The sequence below is a fragment of the Pieris rapae genome, chromosome 17, assembly GCF_905147795.1.
Source record: "Pieris rapae chromosome 17, ilPieRapa1.1, whole genome shotgun sequence".
Classification (NCBI taxonomy): Eukaryota; Metazoa; Arthropoda; class Insecta; order Lepidoptera; family Pieridae; genus Pieris; species Pieris rapae.
Genome location: NC_059525.1, coordinates 7,941,136 through 7,963,654, shown reverse-complemented (window position 1 = coordinate 7,963,654; position 22,519 = coordinate 7,941,136). Strand labels below are relative to the sequence as shown.

The 22,519-nt window shown below is 35.8% G+C and overlaps 4 protein-coding genes across 5 annotated transcripts; 2 read left to right on the top strand and 2 right to left on the bottom strand.

The window, feature by feature from the left end:
* The first annotated feature begins 102 nt into the window (after positions 1–102).
* On the top strand, positions 103–11,380 carry LOC110999058 (E3 ubiquitin-protein ligase ZNF598). Its single transcript, XM_022267945.2, has 11 exons — positions 103–254; positions 331–518; positions 751–1,002; positions 1,073–1,158; positions 1,483–1,721; positions 2,642–2,762; positions 3,393–3,541; positions 4,302–4,418; positions 5,466–5,656; positions 5,937–6,707; positions 10,516–11,380. Exons 2-11 carry the CDS (start codon positions 348–350, stop codon positions 10,774–10,776), a joined length of 2,358 nt encoding a protein of 785 aa, XP_022123637.2. The 5' UTR covers positions 103–254; positions 331–347; the 3' UTR covers positions 10,777–11,380.
* Positions 11,381–13,091: 1,711 nt separating this feature from the next.
* On the bottom strand, positions 13,092–16,335 carry LOC110999057 (signal recognition particle subunit SRP68). The gene is made up of 6 exons (XM_045631932.1): positions 16,097–16,335; positions 15,665–15,786; positions 15,146–15,373; positions 14,571–14,759; positions 14,353–14,483; positions 13,092–14,137 (listed from the first exon to the last, which is right to left on the bottom strand). Exons 1-6 carry the CDS (start codon positions 16,191–16,193, stop codon positions 13,123–13,125), a joined length of 1,782 nt encoding a protein of 593 aa, XP_045487888.1. The 5' UTR covers positions 16,194–16,335; the 3' UTR covers positions 13,092–13,122.
* A 451-nt stretch (positions 16,336–16,786) lies between these two features.
* On the top strand, positions 16,787–19,439 carry LOC123689912 (putative nuclease HARBI1). Of its 2 annotated transcripts, XM_045631934.1 has the most exons (3): positions 16,787–17,408; positions 18,399–18,598; positions 18,799–18,939. In XM_045631934.1, exons 1-3 carry the CDS (start codon positions 17,001–17,003, stop codon positions 18,809–18,811), a joined length of 621 nt encoding a protein of 206 aa, XP_045487890.1. In that variant the 5' UTR covers positions 16,787–17,000; the 3' UTR covers positions 18,812–18,939. The 2 variants fall into 2 exon arrangements, with proteins under 2 accessions (XP_045487890.1, XP_045487889.1); XM_045631933.1 differs by having other exon boundaries at positions 18,399–19,439.
* LOC123689913 lies at positions 17,514–19,666 on the bottom strand. The gene is made up of 2 exons (XM_045631935.1): positions 19,231–19,666; positions 17,514–18,150 (listed from the first exon to the last, which is right to left on the bottom strand). The coding sequence occupies exons 1-2, from the start codon at positions 19,555–19,557 to the stop codon at positions 17,542–17,544; spliced, it is 936 nt and encodes a 311-aa protein (XP_045487891.1). The 5' UTR covers positions 19,558–19,666; the 3' UTR covers positions 17,514–17,541.
* Positions 19,667–22,519: the final 2,853 nt, after the last annotated feature.

Genomic DNA, 22,519 nt, shown 5'->3' with positions numbered 1-22,519 from the left:
ATTTTTTGTACGAAAAATACAACTACGATATCACTGACATATGATCGAAACGTAGTCACTATTTTTTCTGTAACTTGACAAATGTTACTTTAGTCTTGACTCACTCTTGACTCTTGATTATTCGTCAATCGTCAATCCAACCGAGGTCCGAATTCTGAAATTTTCGTCGAAAAAATTATTTTCATTAACATTTGCAGAATTTCAGGGCTCTTATTGCCGAGTAAATTTCACTTTGAAATTTATCTTCTTCTGTTGTACGTAAACTTTAACCTAATCGTAATCAACCTTTAAACTATTTTACATGAAAATCATACATATTTTCAATTTTAGATATTTTCGTGAGTACCATGGCCGATTCACATGCGAATGATAATACTACTTGTGTAGTATGTTTTAAAACTGTCGTATATTTCTCTATTGGGGAGTGTGATCACCCCGTATGCTTCGAATGTTCAACCCGAATGAGAGTGCTGTGTTTGCAAAATGAATGCCCAATCTGTCGTCAAGATCTTGCGAAGGTTAGTCCAATTTGTTAAATCTGTTACAAAATAAAGCGTAAGTTTAAGCTTGTTTTCTTATTATTCCTATAAAAGAATATCTCAATATCATAAGAAAGAAATTAGACTGCTATACTTTTCCATTGTCTTATTTCAATCTATACCAAACCTAGATCCTTCTTCCCTGAATTAAAACATTATTTTCTATGCTTTTATTGAAATATCTATCCTATTTTTGGCTTTATTTTTTCAGGTCATTTTTACTGACACCATCAAGCTCTATAAAGAAGTCCGCAACAAGGTGTTTATTGATAAACTGTTTGAAAGACAGTTTAAAATAGGCTTTTGTAGCGAAGAGATAAAGAAAGCTTATGAAGAATTACTGGAGAATAATTGTAAGCTCTGTGACACGGTAACACCCTTCCGCACCTTCAATATGCTGAGTGATCACATGCGAAAGGTGCATGAAAGATATTTCTGTGACCTCTGTGTAAAACATTTAAGGGTAAGTTGGATTATTCTAATTTGGGTAATTTAACATGTGTGTCACTATTATTATTAGTAATATTTTACAGATTTTCACTAGTGAAAGAAAGTGCTACACTCGTCAGGAGTTAGCCCACCACAGACGGAAAGGAGATGTTGATGACACCTCTCATAGGTATTAAATATTCTAGCATAGTTGACATGTTAATGTATATATTAAACCATGAGCAAGGTGTAGTAATATTGAAATAAAAATTAAATTTATTGTACTAAAATTTTATCATATGTCTTATTTTGACTGTTATCAAAAGTTAAAAGTACTTGCAAATTTGAATTAAAGTTCAAAATCTGCTATTAAGTAATAGAGTAATAGATTTCGAACTATATATAAAAATAGTTTCTCTCTGCTAACCAGCAAGTGATTTTACCAAGAACTGAATCTATAGTGGCATGAAGGCTATCAATGTTCTAATATTAATGTTGTTAAATTATATTATAGAGGCCACCCGCTCTGTGAATTCTGTGAGGAGCGGTTTATGGATGCAGATGAATTGTATCGCCATTTGCGTAAAGAGCATCTCTATTGTCATCTCTGTGATGTTGATGGGCGAAATCTATACTATGCATCACACGCAGCGCTGGCACATCACTTTAGAACTGAACATTTTCTATGTGAGGAGGGTGATTGTGCTGGACAACATCTTACCGCTGTGTTTAGGAGTGAAATTGATCTCAAGGGTGAGTGAAGGTCATAGAAAATATCTACATGTTTCACAAGTCACGATTTTTAATTGTTACTTGATAGCAGATCGGATAGGCCATTAAAAAAAACAATTATTTTGTGTTTTACTCTGAGATCAACTAAAAGGGGTAAATAGTATTAGATTGCAAATGCATGAGTCTTTGTAATTGTTTACTTAGTAATGCCGCATTAACTTCTCATGCCACTGCCATTGCCACTCGCGTTCTTTAAAATGGTGGTTTTTTGTGCGGAAGTCAAAGGACCGGCACTCGGCAGTGCGTGTTTACATTCTGCTCCGAAGCTCAGTACCCGCCGAGCGCCTGGAGGAGAAAGACGTTCCTTTAGATCATCGAAAATGCCGTCCGAATGGAGCAATGAGATTAGGAAACGGAAAAAGTAATTTGGAATGTTAAGGATAAATTTTTGTATTCCATGTCTTTTTAAATATCGAACATAATTATTTATCACAAAAAGAAACAGCGCGGCCGCTGTAATTATTTCGGCGTTTGCCATTGCCGAAACTTGAAAGCGAAGTGAGTGGTAGGGCAGTATGTAAACAAAGATAGCGAAACTAAAGTATAGATAGAATTAAATTTATTTCTCTTTTTCCTTAGTCAAACACTTATGCAAATTTTAAACTGGTGTTGACTAAATGTGCTGTGTTTATAATGGTGTATTATTAGCCTGTGTCAGATATATAATTCTTGCAATGCTATATATTCCATTGCCATGCCATTGTGTTATCAAATATAATATACATTTTTTTTAAATGTTATAGTACGCAATCGGACAGTATGCTGACCTGATGGAAAGTTATACCACCGTCCATGGACACTCACATTGACAGAGGTTGAGGAGGCCTCGTCTTGCCCCCCTATTATATAAAAAAAAATATGAATAAAGAGTTCTTTTGTAGCACACAAGGCAACAGTTCATGGACGCGGAATGAATCGTGGTGCGGCTCGACAGGCTCGTACTCTCGAACTGCAATTCAATATCACGCCCCACCCTACTGCAGTAGTACAACGAGTTACTAGGTAATACTATTTATCACGTTTATTGGACCAAATATAATTTATTCATATAGGTAACATAATGTACATTTATGAACGTCAAAGAAATATACATTAAATGCTTCTAATTTTTACATTTACTGCCACTTCTCACATCAAGGGCGTAAAACGGAAGAGAAGAACTGGCAACAAACTCTTCACCACTCTTTTTAATTGCCAAGTTTTTTTCTTTTACACAAGGTTTGTAAGGAGCTGCAACCATTACACCATGTTCCATGTGACATTTTGAGTAATAAAGAAAAATAAAATAAATTAAAAACAAAGATTTGTCCTCTATCATAATTAATAGATCTCTGTGAATAAGTGAGAAATATGCCTCACATCAAATCCTTGCTAGATTCTCCATATAAATTCAAGTTATTTTTGTATTTCTTTGTGTTATCCTGGTACCTTTTATATTGTGGTTACCTGTGTCAGTTCAGTTCTTATCGGTTACAAAATAAAAAGATATGCACAGTTAACTACATCCTGGATTAGATTTTTAATGAAGTCATTCAGGTTTATGATTAAAATGTTTTAATTAAAGATCTTAAAGTGACACACTGTGGTCAAATATTTGTGTGTCTTTACAAAATATGATAATGAATATACCAGAGAGAGAGAGAGAGAACGTTCACCGTCTCCGCCTCCAGCGGCTCCAGCACCTCGAATTGACCCAGCCAGTGATGAACAGTTTCCACGATTGTCTGCTGCTGCGCCAGCCCCGCCCAACCTCCTAGGTGCTCCTTCGAGGCTCTATAAAGGTCATATATAATCTATGAATAGAATAAGTGTGTTTTATTCTGTTGTCTATAAAGCTTGGGTTTAAAAATTATTTAAATTTGGAATGCGGATTTTATTATTAAATATTTCAATCACCAAAGAGTTTGTTAACGAAGATTGTATGATAATGTTACTGGCTGTCAAGAAAAAGGATAATAATTTAAAAAAAAAATTTTGCGCCACTTTCATTGCTGTATACACTCTTAAATGATGTCTGACTCAAGTTGTGATAGTGAAATTATTAAAAAAAGTATGACTCAAAAAGGCAATTAAAGAGACTGAGGGATAGGAAATGATGGTTTTGTATTTACAATGCTTGCAATGATTTTAATTACAAAACAATTTTACATGCATACACATGGACAGATGGTAAATAATAGATACTATTTTTCAAACTAAATATAAACTGCTTATATATATAGTTATTATCAAAAATATATAATTATTATAATGGAAGAAGGCACTTAAGGTAGCCTGGTAAAGCGTAAATGATGTTACATCAAAAACGCTTTTTAGCATTGGTTTTGAATTGGAATCCTTTGAATTTTTTTACAAAGTTAGTGAAAAACCGGTAAACGTTTTAAGCATATACGATTCACAAGGGACATTAGTAAGGCAATTTTTCGCAACAAACTCACTAGCATGGCTGCAACCATAACTTCTTTGACATGTTCTATGAAAATATTGAAGTAAATAAAATATACATAGTCATACGTAGCACTGAGAGTAAATTTTTACCAGGTGCGGATGGGCTGGCTCGTACGGAGCGAAATTTCCCAGCATTGGACGGATCGGGAACATCACGTCCACCCGTATCTAAAAGTAACGGGCCGGCAGCGTCTGATGTACTCAGAAATTGTAAGTTTTTTTTTTAAATTAAAATGGCTAGGTTTGGTTGCTCAGTGTTAAAATATTTATTTATTTATTTATTTATTAACACTTTGTTGCATTACATAAAAGGAAAATATTAAACATAATTTAATGACAAGCAACTGGCGGCCTTATCGCTTTAGAGCGATTTCTTCCAGACAACCACTGTTAGTAAAGGAAAAACCACTATGAGTATATTAGATAAGGTAGGCAAGAAGTGCAAAAATAAGAAAGGGGAAAAAAAACATACTTAACAGAAACAAAAAGAAATAAAAATAAACTAAACTGATACAAGTTACATAAAACAAAACAAAAAGTAAACAGTGCACATGAATCATGACAATCTAATTCAAGACATATGTATATAGGACAATACAAACATATTATCAATATTATAGGTTTTTGACAGCAATACGATATTTTGATGTGAAACATCTATAGCCGCACGTAAAACCGATTTCTGGCGTGGCGACGCATGCCGTGGCGACGCGTCGCCATGCTATATGATATACAGTCTAAATGCAGTAGTTAATTTCACATTAAAAATATTTAATGAAAATAATGTTTATTCAACAAATAGTCATCGTTATCTGGAAAAAAATCGTAATATTTGATTTTATCATTATGACATATTTAGTTCCTATCACAATCTGTTTCTTTTCTGCATATTACTTTTACAAAATAATGTCGATGTTTCACATCTGCCAGGCGTCCCGTGACAGCTCACATTTTTTTAATACATATATGTATTAGTAGTATATAATATATATATAGTATAGTAGTATATATTAAAAACCAAAATTTTCTTATCCTTTTTATAGCTAAGGGCTCTAGCCCTTGAATTCCTAATAACTTAATTATATATCCTATTACAAATACTAATTGTAATAGGATAATTAAAATGTACCTCTAAAACTACTCAACCGATTCTTATACTAGCAGCACATGTTTGCTGAGTGTATTATATATGTCCCCTTTCCATGCAGTCGCAGTCCACACCTAGTATACATTTTCATATCGAAGAACTTTATACAGCAAAGCAACCGTCTGTGTCTATACAAGTGCACAGCAAACCAGCAAGCGCCAGCAACTTCAGGTTGACTCAGACTTCAGGGAATCGTATTACGATACCAAAGAAGCCGCTGTCTGATGAAGACTTTCCTTCACTCTCAGTTCCTAGAGATGATCATCCAAGTATTGGTGCTGGAACGGTCCAACCTGCTAAGGTATATGTAATACATATAGTATAGTTAAATTAAAGATATTTATATTTTCTGTAAACAAACTTTACTATGGAAATTTCATAAACGTCGATACGATAATTTTAGTTTTATACAAGTTCTTTACAAATAAGATATTATTGTCACTATTCTATTACGTAAACTATTCCGGTCTACGTATTATTCAATTTATCGATATCTTAATAACGCGATATATATAATAATTTCTTGTCCATACATACGGTGGTGTTTTCTGTGTGTTCTTATTACCATTCTTAATTTTTAGGTTACCCTTATAAATAGTGAAGAAATGCAGTCCATGAAGGCCACAAAACCAAGTAGGCAACAGAAGAAACAGTCTTTAAATACCGAGGCGTTTCCAGCTCTACCATCTTCTTCGGCACCCACTTCTCCACCACAATGGATTACCGTATCCAAATCGAAAGAAAAACCTAAACGTGTCCCAGAACCAGTGAAAACTTTCAATCCTGTAGCTGATTTCCCTACCCTCAACGCGAAGTCCAAAAAGAAAACTCCCACCCAACCCGTACCGACACAAAATGACAAGAAGAAGAAGAAAAAGAAAGAAATAGACCCAGTCAACGGTGTACCAGACGAATTTATAATTGCCAGTGTTAATAATAATAACAATAGCGGTGAAGGTGATAAAAAAATTAAGACAACACTCGAACCGGACAGAAAAGTAATAGTTGATAGAAAAGAAAAAGCGACGGATTCGCGAAGCGGCGACTTCGCACTAAAGGCGCAAGAGTTTCCCTCGCTAAATCCAAAAGAACCAAGTGTAAATAAAAGTGTTAAAGTGAATGTGCCGATCAGTAAAGTGGTTAGTAAAGTGGTTAGCAAAGTGAATGGTGTGCCTCCGGGATTCAAGAAGCGTCAAGCGTGTGATATGACGTTTACGAATTCGTCTGGGCAAACGTTTTCGGCGCCGGTCCACAAGTACATACCGCCTTTGGATTTTGAGGAACGAAACAGGGCATTGGTTAAAAATTTCGCCGCTGCACTGGGTACAACTGCGGCGGTGGAGGATTTTAAGGTAATTGAAATATTCATTATTAATTGCAAACTGTATATGATTTGGTTTATTTGTGTATTGGGTTTTTAGTATTTTTTACATAATATGGAGTTTGATATATTTATTTATTTTATAAGTAATCTTACCAATAATCATATTATAAAATAAAACACTTGGAGAAAATATAAATCTAAAGCAGATTACATTGTTAAACAAAATATATGACTTAAGTACATTAATATATAAAGAAAACAGAAATTAAACATATACTAAACAACAACTTAATATTATATACACATGTCAGAAGTGAAACTTCTTTGTCAATTAATTATTACTAAGGTATATAGTATATGATCACTCCATGTATTTGTATATATACTGCACAAGACGATACGCGACAGAATTGCCATCTAAAGTTCTAATATGTAACTACTAAATGAATACGGGCCTTTCTCTGCTAACTGGAAAATTATGGTCCAAGCATTTTTTTTTTACTTTGGCTATATTAATGCATAGCTATATTTATTAAAACACATAATATAAAACCTGTTACTTAAGGAGTCAAGCTTAATCAATATTTAGAATCATAATCATTTCATAAATTCGGTCTAAAGGCCACTAAAAACAGTCCTCTGTTATGTCCTAATTCCGGATCGAGTATGAGTCGGTTCGGTTTTTCTAAGTTCTATTTAAAAAAGTAAATCTTTGAACACTATAAAAACATAAAGAATATTTGATGGATGTGAACAAAAAACAATTATTATTTTAGATAATTTTTTAGTACTAAAAACTAGTGTTCGAATTTTGTCCAGACATTTTTTGAACAGTCCTGTGTCATAATTTGAATGTCGCGCCACAAAAATATTAAAGACAATTCTGGTTACATTGCCCTTGAAACCGAACGTTAACAGTGTGAAGTTTGCTCGGTCGCCATGCTAAACAAATCGCCGCCATTTTGCGCAGTGACAACTCCGCGTCAGTATGGTAGCCGTGTCTCTGTAGTGTTGAGTGAACATTCCTCTGGTAAGTCTATTTAACGGTGTTTTATGTGTTATAATTATATTTATTTAACAAAAAATTGCTAAGTGTGATAATTTAAAGCTGTCTCAGTTTTATGAAGTTATATATTTAAACTCATACGTGGTATGACATTTTTACGTAAAAATAACAGTCCTCTGTGCAACAGTCCTCTGGAAATTTATAACACAGAGAACTGTTCAATGTAACAGAGAACTGTTTTATTTGACGTCCGTGTATTTTATTAATATTCCTTATAGTATGCACTAACCTACTGTTTGTCGATAGCTTCTTTCTTTCTTAAAAAGGCATGCCACGCTCATTCAGGTGCTTCATTCATTATTATGGATTTTGAAATATACAATAATATGTACCTAATAACTACCTGTTTTTAAACCCTACCGTTTTAAATTCAATTTTGAAAGTTTATTTTATTGTTTTAGTATTGACGCAATGCCACCAAAGAAGAAACCTAAAACCAAAGAAGAAATAAAAGAGCAGAAAAGAATTGCTGGGGGTTAGAAGGCAGAAGGTTAGGGGGCAGAAAAGGTTAAGATATCAACGGCTAAAAAATGAACCTGTAAAAAGAGAGCAATTGAAGGAAAAAGAACGACGAAACTACCAAAGGAAGAAGGAAAAAGGCACAAGAAAGCTAGTTAAAGATATGAGTCGACGTGAACACAAAGCTGTGACTAAAGAGTGGAGAGAGCACTGTGCTACCTATCGCGCAAAAAAAAGCTTTGAAAGAAATTACAAACAATTTTGTACGACAAAATACGCCCGAAACCGAGGGTTCTCCTACTACTCAATGTTCTGTCTCTCCATCAATACTACCTATGAGTCCTATGACCACTCCACGAAGTGATGCAAGTAATGCGAGAAAGCGTAATGCGAGAAAGAAACGTGACAAATTTATAAAGTATAAAGACAAAAAGATCGAGTATTACAAAACAAATCCGAGAAGTATAGGAAGAGATTAGAACGTTTGGAAAAAGCTAAGACAAAGGAAAATGTAGACACACCTAACACTAAACTTATCAAAATGTGTGATTCGCCAGTAACTCGCAGAGAAGTAGTCAAAAAGGCGCTATTCGGTGAAGTGTTGAATGCACAGCTGAAAGAAAAATTCTCTAATTTAAAAACCTGCCAAGAAAAATAAATTTTCGGAAAAGTCTTGTCCGGTAAACTAATTCACAAGTACAAGTTATGGCGAAGCAAAGATAGTGCTATATCTTATAAAACAATTCAGAAGGCAGCACGTCAATCAGTTTTAGTACCTAAGCTTCGGACTCGCAAAGACAAAATTTCATCTGATTGCATAAAAACTGTACGAATCTTTTATGAAAATGATGACAACAGCAGACTTAGACAGACTTTAATGGCACTCTAAAAATACATCAAATAAAGGCTGAAATATTAAGAAGTCCTCTGGAATCAGCTCCAAGATGCGCTAAACTCATAATGAAAAGTTTAAGTTGCCATTGTGAAGACGAGTGCCAGCATTTTAATTTAGGAGCGTTACAGTACAAAAACAAGACAAAACTTAACGTAGATGATATTTACACAGACTCTGAAAATGAAAACATGGACAACTCACAGGATCCAACCAACAGAATTACACCTTCGGTGATTACGTCTTGGTTAAATTTCTAGTAAGAAACACTGAATATTGTTATGCTGCAGTAATTAATAAGATAGATATGGAAGAAGGCGAACTAACAGTAACCTTCTTAAAAATTTGTGATGACAAAGGACACACGTTCAGAGTCGATGAAAATGATGTTTCTGATGTGTCCTTTGACCAAGTATTAAAGAAGTTGCCAAACCCAGATATTGCCCTAAAAGGGAAACGAATATTTTATTATTTTAATATACCTGTACCTGTTTTTGAGAAATAAGTCTGCATTGATAAGTAAACAAGGCTGATTCTTAGTACCTAAGCTTAATTTTGATTATAATTATTTTAATTTGTTACTCAGAGAGCGGAACTCGCAATTTCTTCCTAATAAATATAAATATTTCTGTATGTGATACAGTATTTAATAAAGAAGATAATTTATTTGATTACATTTAATAACTAATATTGTGTTTTTATTCATATAAACATTGACTTAAACTGGTATCTGGGTAGATAAAACAGTCATCTGGGTGGCAAAACAGTCCTCTGTCGCGTTTTTTCACAAAATTGCTTATAATTCGACAAATAAGGGAAAATTACGATGGTTTCTTGTTTAAATATTTATATATTATAACTATCTATCGACATAACATATTATATTTTTATTTTTTAGAAAAAAAAGGTTAGGACACCTGTCAATAGACAAGTTTCCAGTTAGTAGAGAATGGCCCATACATCAACCAATAGCGTGTATTTTTTGTCGATCTCCCTTTCTCACTCTCTCTCAATCGCTCTCACCCTTTTCTTCGACAAAAACGCTGCATCTTCGTGACGATCCGTAAAAATTTAACCTTCGTGCGCTTTAAGAAGTTTCACTTCAAAAAAGTAAATTATTACCCTAAATAAAGTCAGTGTTCAGGCTTTTTCAAATATTTCCATACACTCTTTGGTAAGGTGGGAAACGTCTTCATCTTCATAATTTGTATTGTAGTTAGATAAATCGCGAATCATTGGCAAATTACGCAGATAATTCAAATATGGAACAATTGTAAATATCTTGTCGCATACGGGGAAGGATTCAGATATCCCTTGGGATATCATATTTCTTAGAGAACTTGCTGACTCCGCCGTTCTCTCTACAGTGTTATAATTATAAATCGTATGTAAAATTACTACTAATGTTTCCTTTTTTAGGTTGCATCAAGAGCGTTCCGCGATAGCATTACAAGTGCCGAAGAGTTCTATGAGCATTGTAAAATAGCTTTGGGCAACAAATTGGAGGATCTGCTACCAGAATTAGTTGCCCTGTTGCCAGATATTGGTAAGCAGCAAGAGTTAATCGTGGGAAAAAGTATTCCGTCGCTTGACGTTTGCTCGACCTGTGGTCAAGTTATCGCACGGGCTGATTCTATTGCTCACGATACAGCGCATTGGCCGCCATTGGCCCCTCGTTAAATTGTTTATAGTCACTGACCCAATTGCTAATGTTTGAAATTTTTGACAGTTTTAGTAAAAAAAAACTCGATTGCTTGATGCGGTGAATTGTAGTGAAATTTTTTTCACAGATAACATAATCTATAGATCACAAAAGCACTGACAATTGACTACGGTCTTTTGAATATTTTTCACATAGCAAACACGAATTTTTTTTTACAATAGGGAATACGAACAAAACAGATATTGCGTATAATGAATACTATACAACGAAGCGAAGAATTTTAAAATTTAGCAAACTTTTCTTTTCAATATTATTAAATTAGTATATTAATAGCTATATTTTTTTTATTTCTTTAATCGTCTTTCGTAACTCGGAGAAGTGGTTAATAGGAAGAGAGTGGTGCATCTTCGCCTCCCTTCGACTCTTTTCTGAATCAATATGACTACAGCTCTCGCCTCCTGAATGAAAATGATTTGAGAGCTTGCTAATACTTTGAGATCTACTTGTCTATCAAATTAACTATGGTAGAAAAAATTTAATTGATTAATTAGGGATAAAACTAATACATTTTTTGCGAGATTAGTAATATGAATTATTAAAAATGTAGAGTTTGAACAGGTGATTTTTTATTTATTTCAAAGGTAGAAGAAATATTAAAAAAAATAAGTATATTTTATATAATTTTATATGATTTAAAATTAGTATTATAGACCGGACGCGTCGATAGCAGTGTTGGCTTAGTGGCTTCATAGTGCGACTTATCCCCGAGGTCCTAGCTTCGATACTTAGATGCACGGCTGTCCATTAATGAACGTTCATTCTATGTGTGCATTTAATATTCATTCAAACGGTGAAGGAACCGATAGGAAGCTACTTGCTTATAAGATTGACAAATGATTTTCAAATACGAAACAGAAACTGAGGTCCAGATCTAAAAAGATTGAAGCGCCACTGATTCATTATATTTTTATTAAAACACATTTCCAAAATAAACACTATCTTATGGAAAATAATTATTTCATTAGTTTGAATTAGCAACGGATCCACTTTTATATCAAATCTACATTTCAGCTATTACGAATAATTCAACAGGCCATTAAAGAAGACACACATAAAAGAAGAGACACTATTATTTTCCTTTTGTCAGTAATTATAATTATCTTCGGACAAATTTCTGTTAAAAAACAACATTTATTCGGGCTTTGGGCGATTTCTTTTTGTCTTTGTACATTTCCACCGATCGAAAATGATCTTTCTGAGGCGGCAGTAGATAGCTTTTGGATATTTTTTTTAATCTTCGGGAAATTTGAATCTATAAGCTAGAAAACCAATGTACCAGCAGAAATTTTAGATGCGTGGCTATTGAAATTTTCTGAATTTACTGTGACAAAAATCTTGGTCTTAGAACAGTGAAATGAAATAAAATAAAAACGAACCGGAAAATACTGAAATTGGTTCTTACAATTCCGCCTCTTTAATCTTGCCAAATTCCTCTATGTCGATGGTCCAGGCCCTTTTACCTGTCTTATGGGTCTGGCAATAACTTCTTCAAATAACACCTACAGAGCATAACCTAACCGTAATTTGGGATGCGTTCAGTTATTAATTGAAATTCGTTCGAGATGAACACGTATATTCGTTTCATCACTATTCCGTATTTTATTCAATTAAATGTATATTTCTTTGAAGTGTAAAATCTATTTTCGCGTTGATTCAATATAAAAAGCACACTATACCTGCCATAGCAAGACTGATACATTACTTGATTCCTATATTTTAAAATACATTTAAATATTCAACAGACTTTAATACATCCAAATTGTGTAATAGTGGTCGGAGGCTTTGAAAAATTTTGAAATTTTCAATTAAAAATTTGTAATAAATAGTAAAATGTTATTTGTAAGGCCGGCAACGCACTCGCGAGCCCTCTGGCATCGAGTGTCCATGGGCGGCAGTATCACTTAACAACAGATGAGCCTCCTGCCGCTTACCCCCTGTTCTAAAAAAAAAAAGAAACATGTGCTTGTAGGGTCAGTGACTTGTGTTCAAACTCAGATATTTATTGAAAGATTTAGGTGCTTATGCTTAAAATCTTTCCATTTCTAACATTAAGATAGTTTTGAATTTTTTTATTTTTGTTATTGTACCATATTTGTCGCATATAACTCTATAAGTAGAAATGTATATAAAGATTGCAGTTATAAGATGAATGTGATCGCTACAAATGTAGTATATTGTTTAAATTAACTATTTTTATAACTTTGGAACCTAATTTCGTGTTAGTCGTATTGGTATTATGAAAATGATTGACAGGTTTAATAAAACAAGCAAGCATATGTATTTGTTTTAATATATTGTGACACTCACTGACCGCCCTTACCCCATCCCAAAAAACCTTTGACCAAGCCAGTGATACCAGCCCCTTGTTTTTTATTAGCGACTCCGGTTTTATCGTCCAAATTGGGGAACTCTATGAAATTACAGGCGAGGTCAAAGAAGAGCGGTTTACATGGAACAGCTTCCATCGGAGGAGGCAGTTTGTATATGTTTGGATTTTTTGTTAGAACTTGCGTGTCCTCACGATAATCATCCAAACGATCGACCAACGGCTTCTTATCCTTGTATGCCTTTCCTACGTATTTGTCTTCATCTTCCTCGTCTTCTAGAACGGAATCTGCATGGACTTCGAACTTGCAGCTCTCAATATCCTTCTCCAGAACGCGTAGCTTTTCCATTATTTTCTTCTCTTGATGCTTGTTCTTGATCGAGTCTGCGGTGTAGCTGCTGCATCTCTCCAACATAGCGAGAGCTTCCCTGAAACGCCTGAGTCCTGTCAAAACTTGAGCTATGTAATAACAGCGGAAGGCCTTATAGGCTTTGACTTGCGTCTCGATCTCTTGTTGATACGCGGTATCGTTTTCGAAGCCCGGTAGTTGCTGGAGCTCAGTAAAGTTCTGGAGGATGATTTCGTAGAGTCTTGTCAAATCCTGAGGACGGACCTTCTTTCCATCAATTGGAGTGTTATTCTTTCTGGCTTCTTCAGCTTGTTGGATCATGAGGTTGTTCCTTTCGATAGTGCGAGCGAGACGGAGGTACATCAAGTAGGAGAGAAGATAGTTGATGCTTGACATTTGGGTTTCGGAAGCGGTTTTCAGTTTTGGGTCGTTCTTGATTTCGTCTTTGATGGCCGAAATGGCGTCCTTGCAATCCATTAGGATGTTCTCAAGGATGTCGATCTTGGCCTGAGCCGTGGTGGCGTTGGCGATGGATTTGTCCATGTCTTGAAGAGCTATCAAAAAGAGACGCACTTTCTCGGGACGAACGGTGACACGTCGTCCGCGCCATTCTACTTCATGCATTACGCCAGAGCGTGACTCTCTGGAATGAAGACAGTGAGAAAAAATTGAATGATGATTTATCTATGAATAGGCTTGGTCAAGCCATTTTAGGAGAGCCGAGATTAGTTCAAATTACCATTATTTCTATTACTGAAAAATCTTTTAACAACCAATATTAGTGAGTAACTAAAGAACTGTAGGAGTTCTTTAAAAATTTTAAAAAATGAACTCCGTACAAGATGGTAATATACATACTTGGCTTGAGCCATGAGCGAGTCCAGATTCTCAATAAGTCCTTGTCCACGCATCGCTAGCAAATCCCCGGCTGCCGATTCGTCTCCAATGTTATATGCGCAATAACGAAGACTTGGGTTTAATTCTTCGGCCTACAATTTTCAATCAGTTATATTATTTTAGATTAAATACTATTTTTATGACTTGGGTTGTTTGTTCCTCATATTTAAAAAATATACCTTTTGCTTGTAAACAATTCTTTCATCCTCTGGTAGAGCAGCACAAAGATTCTCAAGAACTATCTGAGCTCGTTTCAGGCTCTCAGCAGCTGGTCTCCACTGTTGCAGCTCTACAAGCAATGCTCCACTTAACCACGCTGAGTAGGCGCCGGCCTCCAATTGCGTACGAGCATCACATACACCACTTTCCTATAACAGACAAGTAGAAGTTCATACTTGCATGGTATGTGTAACGGTTTTTCTGACCATGCATCAATAACATTAAGAGTAATGCGTGGCCACACGAAGCAGTAACGGTGCGGTGCGGCGCCGCATCGCAATTATTTCAAACTATAGGGTGCTACACGCGCCTTGCGGTGTGGCAATATATTTTGGCGCTTGTGGTGTGCCGCCAATGTGTCGTCTCAGCGCGTCGTGAGATACGCTATAGTAATTGGTATACTATCAATCAATTCTGTTTATTACAAATTAACTGACATAGTAAATATGTGATATGATCAGAATCCTTCCTAAGGAACTGAGTTATAATGGTTACCCTTTAAATGTCTTATTAATTCCAATAAATAAGGACTAACCTCACAGAGCTGCAAAAGCAGCTGACCATGTGAGCATGCCTTCTTCAAGCGAGATATAAGATGAAATTTCTTCCTTGGTTCTGTATTGGCTTCCTGTCTGAGTTGCATAGCATGAGCCCATGCCCTTTCAGCTTGTAATAACGGCACACATAAGAGGCGATTTTCAGAATTTGATGATGTTAAATGACTGGATGTGACATCACGTCTACGGTAATGACGTCTATCTCCCTGTAATGGTAAATAAGAAAGTAATTATAAAATTGTTTCACAATACTTGATTAATATAATATGAAGAGACTAGTGTTAGAGTTGTAAGGGCTGATTTATAGAATAATTTAAATACATGAACATGAAAAACTTCAAAATAAAGATTTATGAAATTGCCCTTGATGATGATTGATGATATAACCAGATGTTAAATAGATTAAAGCCATCTTCTATCAAACATCAAAATTTCAGAATGGTTCTTAATATTAGCTCTAACATATTAAAGTTTATGTATGTAGGAGTAACAATTACCTGGGGTATTTTGAGAACTTTCCTTAAACGTCTTATTCTTCTAGAACAAAATCCTCTGTATCTCTGAAAATCTCCATGACGGAGACCATGCTGCTGTTGGGCATCTTTTATGATGCGGAATACTGTAAATTACCTTTAAGGATTTTGTTTAACTAATATAAAATAATTGTATAAATTACTGAATTTATATTAAACTCATTTCTAATTTAATGTGTAAATTAACAAGTGTTACCTGTTACCCTAAATTCATATAATTAATACAATAACAAATATTTTTAACCAAATAAAATTATACAGCTGTTTCAGAATGAAATGGATAAAGGGTATATATGAACCACTTAAAATTTTAGATATAGAATGTCAAGAAATGCCTAATCATACGTTGTATCTTTTTTAGAATTAGTGGTTTAATTGTGTATAATAAAAGGATACTTTCCAAAGAAAGTGAATTGGTTATCTTCGGTTCTGGCTTTTCAACATCTTCGGGTGGCATAGTTGCTGCATCTCCATCACCTTCCAAAACTACCATCTTTGAAATTGTATATACCCAACACTTCGTAATAAAAAAGAGTTACACAAACGGTATTTAAACGCTTTCCATCTTTTTAGAAACTTGAAAAATTTAAATTATCATGGAAGCGAATCGTATATACCTACAAAAAGTCTACACGTCGATATCAAAATCAATCATGACATTGAAGTTGACATTTTAGCTTTATACCACAGAAAACATAAAATTCTTGTGGATCACCTAATTCATATACATATTTATAATTCTACTAGCTGACCCGGCAAACGTTGTTTTGCCATGTTTTTGTGCCAAAAAATTAAAGTTTATAATTAACAAAAAAAACATAAGGGATGATTGTAGAGGGGTGAAAATTTAGGGTTGCATGTATTTTTGTATGGTGTATCGTAAAAAAATAAAAACGAAAAATTTTATCTAAAAAATAAATAAAAAAATTTAGGGGTGGACCACCCTTAACATTTAGGGGGATGAAAATAGATGTTGTTTGATTCTCAGACCTACCCAATACGCACACAAAATTTCATGAGAATCGGTCGAGCCGTTTCGGAGGAGTTCGGTTACTAACCCCGTGACACAAGAATTTTATATATAATGGTGCTCCCACATTGCCGTTATAAAATGTTTGTAAACATTTTATAACACCAAAACATTTACTAACAAATGTTAACAATTGTTGCACTTTGTTAGAAACTGTTACATGTTATAAGTGCTCCTACATTGATGGAAAATGTTTAAACATTTTATAACATCTAGTATTGGCTCGCAGTTTGGTTTCGCCTTCTGAGGGCTGAGGACGTCTACACGAAAATGGAAGAAGATTTGCTCATTGGAATAGCTTTTATTTTTTGTTTAAAAAAGAAGAAAAAGCGCTCTTATTGGATGCGCCAAACGCTAAAAGCTAGAGGAAAATATAGTGCCACAGACTATCTCAAGGATTTAGGTATTGATGGTTGCTTAAAAGATTTTATAAGAATGAACAGTTCCGAATTTGAATATCTACAAAATTTAATTGGGGCAAAAATAGGCAAACGAGACACTACATTTAGAAAATCTGTAAGTGTGACGGAAAGACTTGCGGTAACGTTAAGATTTTTGGCAACTGGTAGCAGTTATAAAAGTCTTGGAAATGTGTTCAAGTTGTCAGACCAAGTGATATCTATTATCGTACCAGAAGTGTGCGAGGCTCTCAATGAGGTTTTAAAGGAATACATACAGGTAAGTCAAACAACATTTTTAATTATTTTTTTATTTACTTTTAATATGATCTAATCTAATCATACTTTAGGTAGGTACCTATCTTACCTTACTAATAATTTTTTTAATACTTAACAAACCAAACATGTATTTTTTAATTTTTGATTGATTCCAACAAATCGTTTAATGATTGGGTCGAATCTTGGCTTGATTCCGATAAATTAGACGGACTCTGTGTTCTTGCGCTGGTACGAGTATGTGTCCTGGAGTTATCCGAAGAACTGGTTTCAAATGAAGCCGAGGGACTCGGTGCGGTGTAGTATCCTCTCGAGCTACAGTCAGCATTATTTTCCGAAAAAGTGGATAGATTTGGTTCAGAGTTGTATCCCCAGGAACTACTAGCGGTTGGGTCTGTAAAGGTTTTTGGAAAATCATATTGTCCCATTGTCGCATTGTACAAAATATTGTTAATGTGATGTTGAGCAGTATTCTTAGCATGACTGTTTTTTATTTGTTTCAGTTTCATCGAGACATACTCTCCAAATGCGTCATTTTCATCCCTGCTTTTTCTAGATTCGTACATTCTTTGTAAAATATTTACAGCTTCTTGTTGTGTTGGATCTTGTTCTACTTCAGGCCGTCTTCTTTTCCGAAATGGTTTTGGGGTGGCGAAAGGCGTGCCCGTAGTTTCATCAGTGACAGTATTTCCTGTTTCGTTCAAACTGAGAGTGTTTTCTGAAGCAATTCTGTTTTCTTCGTTACCCTGAAAGAATAGAACTAAACGATAATTTCAAGTTATAGGCGCGTCAAATTAGCTAAAATTGTAAAAAAATCTATAACCGCGATTTTCTTTTTCTATTACTTAACAACCCTTAACTGAAATCATATTTTTTTATAGTGTATTCTATTAATATTTCATACTTAATAAAAATATCCAATAAAATTTGTTAGAATAACGAGTTATAAATTTATTTTTCGCGCCTATTTCTTAATCTTCTATTTTTGTTCCAGATACCAACAACACCTCAAGAGTGGCTACACGTGGCAAATTCATTTGAAGAAAAATGGAATTTCCCAAATTGCTTAGGAAGTATCGATGGAAAGCACGTAGCCATACAAAAGCCAATTGATAGCGGCAGTGAATATTACAACTATAAAGGATTTTACAGCGTTGTACTTTTAGCGATAGTGGACGCAGAATACAACTTTCTGTACGTGAATATTGGCTGCCAAGGACGCATAAGTGATGGCGGAGTTTTCGCAAACACAAAATTTCGAAATAAAATTAACGACAATAGTTTAAAAATACCCAGTGACAGCTCACTACCAGGCAGAAACAAACCTCTTCCTTATGTGTTCGTAACAGATGATGCGTTCCCTTTACAAAAACACTTATTAAAACCTTTTCCAGGACCACAGGATAGCAATTCTAAGGAAAGAATCTTCAGTTATAGACTGAGTCGTGCGAGGAGAACAGTAGAGAACGCATTTGGGATTTTGTCAGCCAGATTTAGAGTTTTACGAACTACAATATTATTAGATCCAGAAAAAACTACTACTTTAATTATGACATGCGTGCTACTGCATAATTTTATAAGAAAAACTGAATCGAGCATGATTTACGCTCCATCTCAATACTATGATGGAGATGACATAGTAACTGGTACACGTATCGATGGACAATGGAGATTAGAACAGCAGCAATTAACACCACTTGAAGCATGTGAATCCCTGACAGATGATGGGAAAGAAATAAGAAAAGAATTCGCAGAATATTTTTCAAATGAAGGGTTTTTGGACTGGGCATCTAAATATTATTAAAAGACGTTAAAATAAAACTCACCTGCAACCCTCCATCGACAGTTAAACTTGGAATATTTTTGCCTTTAAGGAACATGAGTTTTTTAAATGCAAACCATTTACTTGACTCATTAGCTCCTGCACCAGATTTATTAGATTTACATTCTCGGTTAAATTGACCTACGAGTGATCGAATCTTTTTTTCAATTACTTTTTTATCCATATTAAATTCACTGGCAATTTCCATCCAAGCATCGTGTTTTTTATTTCGGTCTTTGTAGCTCTCTGACATCGTGTTCCATAGTACTTCTCTTGCTTGAAACATTTCAATCAGTTTGTAAACATCATCGTTATTCCAATTACCGGACATATTTTATTGCTTGGCGCACGCGCAACCACTAATACACACGCACAGCGATGCACGCTGACACAAAGGAACTGACAAGCGAGACACCACGCGCAGCGACCTGCGTACTCTAACCCCCACCGCACCGCACCGCACCGCCTATCCCGCCATCACCCTTATAAAATGTTTACAAACAAAAGATAACACATGTTTTATTTTGTTATAATTTGTTTTGTTATAAAATGTTTACTAACATTACTAAACATTTTCTAACATGAAAATTTATTTGTGATTAAATGTTTGCTAACAAATGTTTACTAACGTTATTAAACATTTTCTAACGGCAATGTGGGAGCACCATAACAAGTACACAAAAGTAGAAGTCAACTGAATTTGTCTTCTCTCTCTCTTTAGTCGGCAGCTCATTTCTGAGCGTCGTGGTCAGCAACGAAACATTTAGCGCGGACTATCTGCTTCCACCGGTTTCTGTCCAGCGCTTCTCTTATAACATTGTATAGCTTTGAAGACGATGAGTCTTTCACTTGATCGGTCCATCTGGTTGGTGAACGGCCACGTGATCTTTTGCCTTCTGTGTTACCAACCACGATCAGCTTCTCCAAGTTCTCATCGCCTTTGCGCATTGTGTGGCCGAAATACGATACGATTCGCTGTAGGCATACGGTAGACAAGCGAGTTCGTATGCGAAGTTGGGTCAGGATTGATGTGTTGGTGCGCTTTGCAGTCCACGGTATTCTGAGCATTCGCCGCCAGCACCACATCTCAAAGGCATCGATTCTTTGTCGTTCTCGAGCCAGGATGGTCCACGTTTCTACTCCATACAGGAAGATAGGGAAAACCAGAGCCCGTATCAGTCTTATTTTAGTTTTGATGCCAATTCCTCTTTTCTTCCAGATGTTGCCTAAACGTGTCATGGCATCCTTAGCCATGCCGATTCGCCTTTTTATTTCGGGGACAGAGCTACCGTCGTTGGAGATCTGGGATCCAAGATATATAAAGCGGTCTACGATATTAATTCCAGGAATGTTACAAGTGACACGTGGAAGCTTACTGGCTCGATCCACTAACATCAGTTTAGTTTTTGTTCTGTTCACTGCGAGGCCTATGTTTGTGCTTTCTAACTCGAGTCTTTGGAACAGTTCTTCCATATCTTCCATGGATGTTGCCAGAAGAACCGTGTCATCAGCATATCGTAGGTTTGCTATTCTCTTTCCGCCTACTGCAAAACCCTTCTCCCAATTTTCCATTGTCTTCCGAATAATGTACTCTCCATATATGTTAAATAGTGCGGGTGACAGAATGCAGCCCTGTCTCACACCTTTTTTTGTTTGGAACATATTGGAGTATTCAGTGCCCATCCTGATGAAGGAACGGTTTTCTATGTACAAATTCTGTATTAAAGCTACGAGGTGTTCAGGAACTCCCATCTCAAGTAGAACCCTCCATAGTTTATCCCATTGCACATAGTCAAAGGCTTTTGTATAGTCAACAAAGCATAAGATCACGGGAGTGTTGAATTCCCTACTCTTTTCTCTTTTTTTTGGCGAATGTTAAGGATTTGTTCCCGCGTTCCTTTGCCTCTAACGAAGCCTGCCTGCTCCTCAGGTATTTCTCGGCTAAGGTAGTAATTAAGACGTCGGTTAATTACATGGAGAAGGATCTTACTCGCATTAGATATCAATGCTATAGTTCTGTAATTCCCACAGACTTTAGAAGAGCCTTTCTTGTGCAGAGGTATAAACACCGATTCTGTCCAGTCATTTGGCCACCTTCCAGACCGCCATATGGTGTTGCAGATCTCGATTATAGCCTTTGTACCTCGGTGACGTAGGTTTTTTAATATTTCGGCTGTCACACCATCTTTACCTGGCGATTTGTTGCACTTGAGAGCTTTCATGGCATGCTCAATTTCAGATGGTAGAATATCAGGCTCTTCTGTTGCCCATGAGCTGCTCTTGCTAATCCCTTCAGCGTCATATAGTTCCGCGCAGTAGTTCTTCCAGCGGTCCAACACTTGAGCCACATCTGTAATTAGACGCCCATCTGTACCTTCGATAGCACACGTTCTTGGCTTACGAGTACCAGTCAGTTCTTTTACTTTTTGATAAAGATATCTGGATTCGTTTTTCAAAGAGTGCTGTTCGATTTCGAGACAGATTTCGTTGATGTGATGTTCATAGTCTTTCCGACAGTAAAGTTGAACCAGACGGCTTAAATCTGCATACCGTTGCTGATCTTCTAGCGAGCGAATACCATTTTCCTTTAGTTCCCGTCTCTCTAGGATGACTTTGGCCGTCTTTGGTGTTATGAAATCTTTCATTACGGGTTTCACTAGCATGTTTTCTCTAACTGTTTCTTCGATCACCCTTTTGAGACTCTCCCATTTGCTGTTACTATCTCTCTCTTCATTATGAAACACAATCATTTTCTGAGCAATACCTTGTCTGAATCCATCGGCATTTAGACGTTGCATATTTGGACCCTGCTTAGGTTTATATATTCTCTTAAAACGCACTTGCACAGTTGCCACAAGGAGCTGATGATCGGATCCACAGTCAGCACCCGGGTAAGTAGTAGCGTTCGTCACTGAGCTTCTCCATCGGGCCCCTATTAATATATAGTCTATTTGATTTCGACATCTGTCGCCAGGGGATACCCAGGTGTACAGTCTTCGGATGTGTTTCTTGAAGCATGTATTGGTGATGGTGAAGTTTTCTTCACAGCAAAACTGTAGCAAACGCTCGCCTCGATCATTACGTTCTCCGATCCCAAATCTGCCCGCAATACGACGAAGATGGTCATCGTCTGTTGTTATCCCAACTTTGGCATTGAAGTCCCCCAAGATGATGGTAACTTCTCTTTTTGGAAGTTCTTTCAGTGTCTTACTCAGCGTTTCGTAAAAGTTCTCCATTTCTTCTACAGTAGATTGCGATGTGGGCGCGTATACCTGTACGATATTTAGCTTACA

Excerpts from the sequence above, each read along its gene's own strand:
- LOC110999058 (XM_022267945.2), top strand. The coding sequence starts at position 348 with ATGGCCGATTCACATGCGAATGATAATACTACTTGTGTAGTATGTTTT. Across the intron at positions 3,542-4,301 it reads TCCTTCGAGGCTCTATAAAG|GTGCGGATGGGCTGGCTCGT; the intron begins GTCATATATAAT and ends AATTTTTACCAG. Across the intron at positions 6,708-10,515 it reads CGGCGGTGGAGGATTTTAAG|GTTGCATCAAGAGCGTTCCG; the intron begins GTAATTGAAATA and ends TTCCTTTTTTAG.
- LOC110999057 (XM_045631932.1), bottom strand. The coding sequence starts at position 16,193 with ATGGTAGTTTTGGAAGGTGATGGAGATGCAGCAACTATGCCACCCGAA. Across the intron at positions 15,787-16,096 it reads CAATTCACTTTCTTTGGAAA|TATTCCGCATCATAAAAGAT; the intron begins GTATCCTTTTAT and ends GGTAATTTACAG. Across the intron at positions 14,138-14,352 it reads TCGCTCATGGCTCAAGCCAA|AGAGTCACGCTCTGGCGTAA; the intron begins GTATGTATATTA and ends TCTTCATTCCAG.
- LOC123689912 (XM_045631933.1), top strand. The coding sequence starts at position 17,001 with ATGGAAGAAGATTTGCTCATTGGAATAGCTTTTATTTTTTGTTTAAAA. Across the intron at positions 17,409-18,398 it reads TTTTAAAGGAATACATACAG|ATACCAACAACACCTCAAGA; the intron begins GTAAGTCAAACA and ends TTTTTGTTCCAG.
- LOC123689913 (XM_045631935.1), bottom strand. The coding sequence starts at position 19,557 with ATGTCCGGTAATTGGAATAACGATGATGTTTACAAACTGATTGAAATG. Across the intron at positions 18,151-19,230 it reads CTGTCGATGGAGGGTTGCAG|GGTAACGAAGAAAACAGAAT; the intron begins GTGAGTTTTATT and ends CTATTCTTTCAG.